Below are 10,210 nucleotides of genomic sequence, written 5' to 3'. Positions count from 1 at the left end.
ACTTCATTACGTTCTACAAAATCTACTTTATAGAAATTTAAAAATTCTAAATATCAAAAAGAAGTTATGAAATTAGTTACAGATATGATGGCTTATGTTATCTCAGATGTTACTAAACTGGCAGAGGAGGGGTAGTGTTCATGAGTTCACCATTTTCAGAACTGCTTTTGGTGGGAGAGGAAATGCATCATGAAAAGCTTATTACAGACATCAATAAGAACTGCTCAATAGTGGTTAAACACAAACATACAATTAGCAATTTCAATTACTTACATTCCAACTAACTGCATAAATATCTAATGCAGGTGAAATTACAGTCCATTTAACAGCACCATAAAACGCTAAAACATTGTCCAAGAACTATTAAAATGTGTGATAAAATTAAAAAAAAAAAATTGTTACTCCCGTGTACATAACTGAGAGGCTGTTGATATTTTATGATTCACTTTTCAAGAAACGTGGAGAAAAGAACTTAATTGGTGCTCCTCTACGCCACACTTGACACACTCCTCCAAAGAGCAATAAAGGGATGCCTAACTGAGTTTTCACATTCCTAGAGTAAGAAAACATTGACTGGTTGAAGAATAAATTAAGAAGCTCTAATGACTTTCCGTTTGTGCCACAAGAAAGCAAATGCAGAAGGCAGTATATATAAAAGGTGACGCCACATAGAATTTGAACTGAACGGGCATTCGGTCAGTCTCTTATTGATTACTGTTTAAGCAGCAAAAGATATACAGTTATTTCTCATGTTTCTATGTAATAATTCTAAATTTTAGACATACAGGTATTGGTCCATTAACCGTCATCTTTTGGTTGCTGAAAAATAAGAATGCTGATTTCACAAGTATAAAATACTTTATTCCAGTGATTGTTTACATAATCCTCCAGTTAGACACCTTGACTTCTTTCAGGAATAGATGGTATTTGAATTACAACCGCTAGTGGTTCAATCCTACATGGAGGTTTTTTGAAGAGGCCCCTGGAATGTTTTAATCCTGATTTGTAGATTAAAGCATCTTTCTGACTACATAATCCTGGTCTATAACAAAACATAAGGGTGGGACCACATGCACACAACTCTTTGATTAAACACCTTTATAGAAAATCTGTGGCAAAACAATTTTAAGAAACTGGGTAACCACCATGATTAGACCATCATACATTCACCACTGTAGGCTTGTGTGTCAGTAAACAAAAAGCTCAAGTTAAAACCATTCTCCAGAAGAAAAAAAAAAAAAAAGACACAGCATCATGAAGTGTGGCTGTCAGAAGGCCATGCAAGGTTTGTGTAGAGACCTGAGGAGGATAAGGTTCTCTGATTTACCATGAAAATGCCCTCCTCTGGTGTGAGGTATTAAGACTTGCACTCTCTTTCCAGGGCTGCTGGTAATTTGGGGCTGATGTGGTGCTGTGTTTATTTTTAAAAAATTAAGCAATTGTTTTGCTCCAATCAGTCTTGCGCATGTTCTGAGCTTTGTGAAGTGTCCTCCGCAACGCTGTTGCCCTCTGCTGCCGGCTCTGTGTAACTGCTGGGAGACGAAGACGTAGACTCTGTATGACACTCTCCTTCCTCACTACCACTGTTACTGCTACTGCTTACTGGGTCACAGTTTTCCTCAGCCTCCTCCATTTCTGCAGGGTCAGACCTGTCTAGCTGTGTCTTGTGCTCTGACAGCTTTACTTCACAGCCACTCATATTACTGTGGGAGGAGCCAGGAGAATCCGGCGTCCCCAATACGGCAGCCGTATCATCACCAGACTCTGACTGTGTACTGGAGGGCTCTGTGGAGAGAGTAGTAAATTCAACAGAAATTTATTTTTAGGTTTCATTTAAATAAAATGCACATTTGTACAAACAGCCAATAAATTTCCACCCCAAAGTGATTGTAGTTCTTCAAAATTTACTTGCAGGAATTAGACGGGGGGGAGGACACCAGCAAAGCTTACCTTGGTCTTCACAAACGAGCACAGCAGTTTCTTTGACTTCCATACTAACATGCAGAGAGGACTCTGCCACATCTGTTGAACTCTCAGCAGGAGCATGACAAGACAACTCGTTCCCTCTGGCTTCATTCTGCTCCTCTGCATCCTTATCAAACTTAAGCCGTTTGACATTATGTCTGTCCTCCTCCTCCTCCTCCTCCTCTGGTTCTTCCTCCCTGCGGTGCTTGCTCTTTGTCAACCCTTCACTTGAGCATACCGTTTCTGATGTCAAGGAATCACTGTGGTAAAAGGATAAAAGGTTTAAAACAATAATAATAACTACAACAACTGAACGAATGTACTGGGGGGGGATTTTTTCTGCTTACTTGATTTAATTAATAAATCAAAAACAGTCCAAGGTGTTATCTTTGCCTAGAAGGACTATGGCATTCAAGATGGGTTTATATATATATATATATATATATATATATATATATATATATATATATATATATCTTTGCCTGAGGTTAATAAGAATGGCTCCTGAAATGTTACCTGACTGTTCTCTCGGTCTGTTCAAGAACTTGCTCGCTGGTCTCTGTGCTGTCTGGGAGGCCGTTGGCAGTTATGCTGCTTGACAGAGAAAGCTTTGATCTATTTATTGATCTAAGTGTTCCTGGACCATTCACATTTCTAGCAGAATAAGAGAAATTAAGAGAGAAGTTTTGTAATTGCAAGTGGAGTTGACAGCATTTATATTTTTGAAAAGGGCTGCAAGTGTCAGTCCTTACCTATCTAGAAGAGCAGAAGCATTTCCAGGGAACATGACTCCGTTCATTCTGTTCACACCACTGCAGCCATTCTTTCTTCAATGACAAATTATATCATGGCATTCAGTAAAACAGTCCATTTCAGCATTTTGTTATGCTATATATCCGGTGTCCCCAATCATATTCACAAAAAAGTGGTGTGGCTGTAGGTTTTCATTCCAGCCAAATAGGGGCCACACCTAGTAGTCTTTGTCTTTCAAGTACAAGATCTGTTTAAACAAGTGGCAAAACCTGCAGCACCATCAGCCCATTGCTGGCAAGATTAAAACACCCTGCAATTCCTTATGCATGAAAAATGATTATTGCACAGCATACAGACAGGTGACAAATTAATGAAAAAGAATTCTGGTTCAGTTACATCAAAGGAGGATTTTTTTTGTGTGCATGATTCAGGTTATTTGCACCGTTAATGGGAAGACTTAATGTTTTTTGTGACTGTAAATCTCTCCCCACTTTGATCTTGCCAATTCCCACACAATAGATAACCATCACACCTCCTAACACATGATTTACCAGCCGGGGTAGGTGGGGCAAACGTGCTTCCACCAAGACATATGAAACCAACTTCCAAAACAGTACATCATCATGTAAATCATATGCCATGGCCATCTCAGTCACCAGATCTCAAACAAACTGAGCATTTATGGGAGGCTTTGGATCCCTCTAGTACAGTTCCAGAGACTGTAGAATCTGTGCCAAAGAGCAAATGGTGGTCCAAAATCTGACTAAGACACTTTGCTTGTTTTTCCTTTATTTTGTCTCCTGTCTGTAGAATGCAATTAAAGAAAATGTAGCTTCACTCACTCTGAGGTAGGATACACACAGCTGACCACCATCACATTCTGCAATCAAATGAACAGAAAGGTTCTTTCAAGAGAGCTGATTGAGAAATTGTACATAATTTCCATAGCTCCACAATGGTGGCCAAGAACACAGCCTACCTTCTCCACACCTCGGAGGAACTTGTCCGTTCCTGTGTAGTTTCTCTTCGGCTCAGTAAGCAGCTCACAAAGACGCTGGATAGTGAAAGGGATCCTGGAACAAAGCGATCAATTTCAAAAACTGAAACACGTACAACCCCGATTCCAAAGAAGTTGGGACAAAGTACAAATTGTAAATAAAAACGGAATGCAAATGACGTGGAAGTTTCAAAATTCCATATTTTATTCAGAATAGAACATAGATGACGTATCAAATGTTTAAACTGAGAAAAATGAGGTGATTTTAAATTTCATGACAACACATCTCAAAAAAGTTGGGACAAGGCCATGTTTACCACTGTGAGACATCTCCTTTTCTCTTTACAACAGTCTGTAAACGTCTGGGGACTGAGGAGACAAGTTGCTCAAGTTTAGGGATAGGAATGTTAACCCATTCTTGTCTAATGTAGGATTCTAGTTGCTCAACTGTCTTAGGTCTTTTTTGTCGTATCTTCCGTTTTATGATGCGCCAAATGTTTTCTATGGGTGAAAGATCTGGACTGCAGGCTGGCCAGTTCAGTACCCGGACCCTTCTTCTACGCAGCCATGATGCTGTAATTGATGCAGTATGTGGTTTGGCATTGTCATGCTGGAAAACGCAAGGTCTTCCCTGAAAGAGACGTCGTCTGGATGGGAGCATATGTTGCTCTAGAACCTGGATATACCTTTCAGCATTGATGGTGTCTTTCCAGATGTGTAAGCTGCCCATGCCACACACACTAATGCAACCCCATACCATCAGAGATGCAGGCTTCTGAACTGAGCGCTGATAACAACTTGGGTCATCCTTCTCCTCTTTAGTCCGAATGACACGGCGTCCCTGATTTCCATCAAGAACTTCAAATTTTGATTCGTCTGACCACAGAACAGTTTTCCACTTTGCCACAGTCCATTTTAAATGAGCCTTGGCCCAGAGAAGACGTCTGCGCTTCTGGATCATGTTTAGATACGGCTTCTTCTTTGAACTATAGAGTTTTAGCTGGCAACGGCGGATGGCACGGTGAATTGTGTTCACAGATAATGTTCTCTGGAAATATTCCTGAGCCCATTTTGTGATTTCCAATACAGAAGCATGCCTGTATGTGATGCAGTGCCATCTAAGGGCCCGAAGATCACGGGCACCCAGTATGGTTTTCCGGCCTTGACCCTTACGCACAGAGATTCTTCCAGATTCTCTGAATCTTTTGATGATATTATGCACTGTAGATGATGATATGTTCAAACTCTTGGCAATTTTACACTGTCAAACTCCTTTCTGATATTGCTCCATGATTTGTCGGCGGGCGGCACGGTGGTGTGGTGGTTAGCGCTGTCACCTCACAGCAAGAAGGTCCGGGTTCGAGCCCCGTGGCCGACGAGGGCCTTTCTGTGTGGAGTTTGCATGTTCTCCCCGTGTCCGCGTGGGTTTCCTCCGGGTGCTCCAGTTTCCCCCACAGTCCAAAGACATGCAGGTAAGGTTAACTGGTGGCTCTAAATTGACCGTAGGTGTGAATGTGAGTGTGAATGGTTGTCTGTGTCTATGTGTCAGCCTTGTGATGACCTGGCGACTTGTCCAGGGTGTACCCCGCCTTTCGCCCGTAGTCAGCTGGGATAGGCTCCAGCTTGCCTGCGACCCTGTAGAACAGGATAAAGCAGCTAGAGATAATGAGATGAGGTTTGTCGGTGCATAATTAGGGGGATTGGTGATCCTCTTCCCATCTTTACTTCTAAGAGCTGCTGCCACTCCAAGATGCTCTTTTTATACCCAGTCATGTTAATGACCTATTGCCAGTTGACCTAATGAGTTGCAATTTGGTCCTCCAGCTGTTCCTTTTTTGTACCTTTAACTTTTCCAGCCTCTTATTGCCCCTGTCCCAACTTTTTTGAGATGTGTTGCTGTCATGAAATTTCAAATGAGCCAATATTTGGTATGAAATTTCAAAATGTCTCACTTTTGACATTTGATATGTTGTCTATGTTCTATTGTGAATACAAGATCAGTTTTTGAGATTTGTAAATTACTGCATCCCGTTTTTATTTACAATTTGTACTTTGTCCCAACTTTTTTGGAATCGGGGTTGTACTTCAGCATTTATGTATTTAAGCCTTAACCTGCACTGAGCTGCAAGTTAACATTTCCAATCCTCATTATATAATTAAAACTGAAAAAAAGTACAAACATTTTACTCATTTAGAAAACATGATCTGTAGAAGCATGCCCTGTGAACTAAATTTGGCTCCAACGCATTTCAGGAAATGCCTATTAGGATATTAACGAAAATGGCAAAATAGATGCCAAGCTAAAAAATTAAATCTTTTTGAACCCTGTTGAAACCTTAGCTATATTAGTCACGATGGATAAAAGCATCAGATAAAAGAATAAAAATTAAAAAGCAACACCTGTGAAATTCTTAAAAATCTTTGACATTAGAAATTAAGAGGTAATAGCACATAAGTAATGTGTTTGAAAAGTAACTCAACTAAAAGAAATCCGACTTTCAAGTGACTGGCTTTTCCATAGACCTAAAGTTACATCCATCGAACTTACATCCTCATAAACACGCTTGAATCTTTTGTAAAACGATTTTTTTTTTTGGCAGTTATAAGAATTTGTGTTCTCAATTTATCAATCAATTGCATCAGATAGTGCAATTTCAGCCTACAAACAAGCACTCAACTCTCATTATTGTCAGTGATGCAAAGGGAGTTTTATGTGGTGAGTAAGAATGCAATATTGACTTTTTGCTGCTCCTGATTTACCATTACAAAATCGCAATGTAATTATCCAGAATTAAACCAGGAGTTGAGAATTATGAGTTAAGGCCCCTAGACAAATGCAGCAATAATAGTGTTCAAAACATCTGCACAAATCTTTCCAGATTCATACATCATGGCTCACCTACTGTTTAACTGAAAAGACAACGACTGCTCTTTTGTCACGTTTTGAGCGATAACACGTACTTCACACTCTGATGTTAAATTGCAAAGCTCCTACTCAAACTGTGTAAAGTTTGGCAGGTCTGGTCGGTAACGTAATATAATTGACTTAAATGTCACTGGATATTGTGGTGGTGTAAAAATCATGCCGGGCCAATTAAACTGGCAGAAACCTACTGGTGAGTTACACCTCTTTAATTATGTCACGCTCTCTTACCCGTTGTAGCCATCCACAATTTTAAGTATCCGCTCCTTCATCTCTTTAAATGGAATGTATTCAACATTTGGATTGGCAGGACCTCGCTGCTCTGGAGATGAGGCTTGAAAATCATCCATGACTTTTTCTAGCTTGAATAGGAAGTAGCTTTTAAACTGGGACCACTGAATCCTAAGGACAAAACAGAAAAGAGGAGCATTTGTATTTAAGTGTAAACTAAACCGACTCCACATGTACACAATGCAGTCTGGTGTCATTATTTGTTGCTTGGCATTAACTGGATCCATATTTGAATTCAGCTGTTAAATCAAACTGCTCATCCGAAAGCATCGCGATAAAAGCAAGGACATCAACATTAATGATTATTCATTATGAGAAAAGGTTTTGTAAACAACTCACATCGTCTCTCCAGTTTTGGCTATATGGCACAAAAACTGGTCCAAAATGGGGCATGTTTCCTGTTTTCCTTTCTTCTCAAAATCTGGAATAAACAGTTAGTGTGTGCGTGATGTAATGCGATGCAATTATCTAAACCAGGGTGTTTCAGATCCAGTCCTGTGGATCTCCTCCTGTACTGCATCATAATTTGAGGTTTGTTCCCTAAGCAACTGGGTTTAATAAAATTATTTGATCAGCTGGATTAGGCTTGTTTACCATGAGGAAAACTTCAAAACAGCACAACAGGAGGTCCCCATAACTGGAGTTAAATGCTCTTGATCTAAACCATACTCTTCACAAGGTTTCACTATAACTTTAAAAAAAATTAAAAAACAGGAATTGCTATTAGCAAAAAAAAAAATAAATCACATTCCTGCTCCACTTTGACATCAGAAAATGTCATAATGCTCGGCATTAGTATTTGTCAAAGTGCGTTTCATGGAACTAAGTGGGTTTAAAAGCTCTGACAGTTAACTCTGTGCTAACTAATGTTCCTCTGAGAATCCTCTACATTAATAAAGTAAACACAAGAGCTTCCTGTTCTCAAGCGCTGAGGTGATTCGGTCCATTAGCTAACCGGCTAACTACACAACTATCTCCTATCCTGGTAAAGTAGCGAGTTATCTAACCAAAGCTAACTGGTAGCTGGAGCTAACCTTACTTTAGCGTTAGCGCTAATTTCGTTAGTCATCTAGCGTTATATATATATTTTCTAAAAAAAACTTACAAACCCGCAGGAAATTAGCCAGTAGTATCAAAACCAAAAGACACAATAATATTTTGGAGTACCTTTAAAAGCGCCAAGAAGCGTATTAAGCTCCATGGTGGCGTAATTTCTCCCCAGAGCGCCTTAAACCCAGCTACAAACAGAAAGACAACAGAGACACCAATATGGCGCTGATGACGTCACTGCCGGCCGCTCCATTTAGGAGAAGCAAAAAAAATAGTAAATTATACACAGGGCTTACCTGTGAACATAAACATAACACACATATGTTTTGAGATTGTAAGTTGTTTAGGAAAGAACTATGAATTATGAGTCTTGGATAGGACTGAAGTTTTGTAGATTCTTATCTGATCTCATCTCATCTCATTATCTCTAGCTGCTTTATCCTGTGCAGGGTCGCAGGCAAGCTGGAGCCTATCCCAGCTGACTACGGGCGAAAGGCGGGGTACACCCTGGATAAGTCGCCAGGTCATCACAGGGCTGACACATAGACACAGACAACCATTCACACTCACATTCACACCTACGGTCAATTTAGAGTCACCAGTTAACCTAACCTGCATGTCTTTGGACTGTGGGGGAAACCGGAGCACCCGGAGGAAACCCACGCGGACACGGGGAGAACATGCAAACTCCACACAGAAAGGCCCTCGCCGGCCCCGGGGCTCGAACCCGGACCTTCTTGCTGTGAGGCGACAGCGCTAACCACTACACCACCGTGCCACCCGGTATTATTGTTATTATTATTATTATTATTATTATTAGTGTGCTTGCAAAAACACACTATTGTTCTTCTTAAGTTTTATTATTATTATTATTATTATTATTATTACGATGGCACGGTGGTGTAGTGGTTAGCGCTGTCGCCTCACAGCAAGAAGGTCCGGGTTCGAGCCCCGTGGCCGACGAGGGCCTTTCTGTGTGGAGTTTGCATGTTCTCCCCGTGTCCATCTGGGTTTCCCCCACAGTCCAAAGACATGCAGGTTAGGCTAATTGGTGGCTCTAAATTGACCGTAGGTGTGAATGGTTGTTTGTCTCCATATGTCAGCCCTGCAATAACCTGGCGACTTATCCAGGGTGTACCCCGCCTCTCATCCGTCAGCTGGGATAGGCTCCAGCTTGCCTGCGACCCTGTAGAACAGGATAAATGGCTACAGATAATGGCTGGATGGAGGGCCACATTCACCACATTCTGAAGGAATAATTTAAAAAAATAATAAATTAAACATTTGTCAGCAGCCTAGCCCAAACGCAAAGGCCCATTAGAGTAAAGGCCAAAGGATCTCTGGGCTGCTGCTGTAATAAGAGTTCCCTTGGGGATCAATAAAGTACTCTCGTACCCCTTTTTGACCAACAGGGAACGGGTTTCATTCTGATTTGTGATCCAAATTTTGAACCATTCAGAGCATTTCAACCAAAAATAAATTAGTTCAGAACCTGAAAAGTTGGTTCCCAGCTGGAACCAAAATATAGCTGGTTGTTCCAGCATGAACCGTGACGATGTCAGTGGGTGTGTCATTAGTTTGGAGAGGAAGCGGAGCAATGGAGAATGCAAAGGAAAAGTCAAGTCAGGTCAGTTTATTTGTATAGTGCTTTTAACAACAAACATTGTCACAAAGCAGCTTTAAAGAGAAATAAAGACTTTAAACATAAGAACTAATTTTATTCCCAATACATTTATTTATCCCTAATAAGCAAGCCTGAGGCAATGGAATGGAAAAGGATACCTAAAAAAAAATAGACCGAAAACAAATATCTGCAGTAACAGAACAAATGCTCACAGGTAATCAATGATTTCTGCCCTCTTGCTATTAATGTTTACTCCCATTGCGAACTGTGCAACGCCCTCCATTTGTGACGCATCCTTGATTGCAACGATTCCGCTCAAAACTGGTGAAAACGTGGGCCGGTTCACTAGTTGGCACCAAGGTTCAAAGAATCCTGAATGGAAGTGGTTCAAGAACCCTTTCCCTGTTGGTCGAAAAGGGGTGTGTCAGGGTTGCTGCTATGATAAAAGTTCCCTTGGGGATAAATAAAGTACTCTTGAACACTGTTTCTCAACCACTGGGCCGTGGCCCACTGCGCCATCTAGTGGGCCGTGAAATTTTTTCAAGTTTGAAGCCAAATACTAAATAGTTCAGGATGCCGTAGTGTCTCAAAACCGGTAGCTAGTTTG

At 40.8% G+C, this 10,210-nt stretch overlaps 1 protein-coding gene across 1 annotated transcript; it reads right to left on the bottom strand.

Moving 5' to 3' along the window:
* Positions 1-839: 839 nt before the first annotated feature.
* ppp4r2a (protein phosphatase 4, regulatory subunit 2a) lies at positions 840-8,202 on the bottom strand. The gene is made up of 9 exons (XM_060937968.1): positions 8,097-8,202; positions 7,269-7,350; positions 6,870-7,040; positions 3,698-3,791; positions 3,561-3,598; positions 2,718-2,792; positions 2,482-2,619; positions 1,951-2,225; positions 840-1,785 (listed from the first exon to the last, which is right to left on the bottom strand). Exons 1-9 carry the CDS (start codon positions 8,128-8,130, stop codon positions 1,454-1,456), a joined length of 1,239 nt encoding a protein of 412 aa, XP_060793951.1. The 5' UTR covers positions 8,131-8,202; the 3' UTR covers positions 840-1,453.
* Positions 8,203-10,210: the final 2,008 nt, after the last annotated feature.

Source organism: Neoarius graeffei, chromosome 13 (assembly GCF_027579695.1).
Source record: "Neoarius graeffei isolate fNeoGra1 chromosome 13, fNeoGra1.pri, whole genome shotgun sequence".
In the NCBI taxonomy this organism is placed as follows: Eukaryota; Metazoa; Chordata; class Actinopteri; order Siluriformes; family Ariidae; genus Neoarius; species Neoarius graeffei.
The sequence above is the reverse complement of the archived record's forward strand: the minus strand, read 5'-3'. Positions and strand labels throughout refer to the sequence as shown.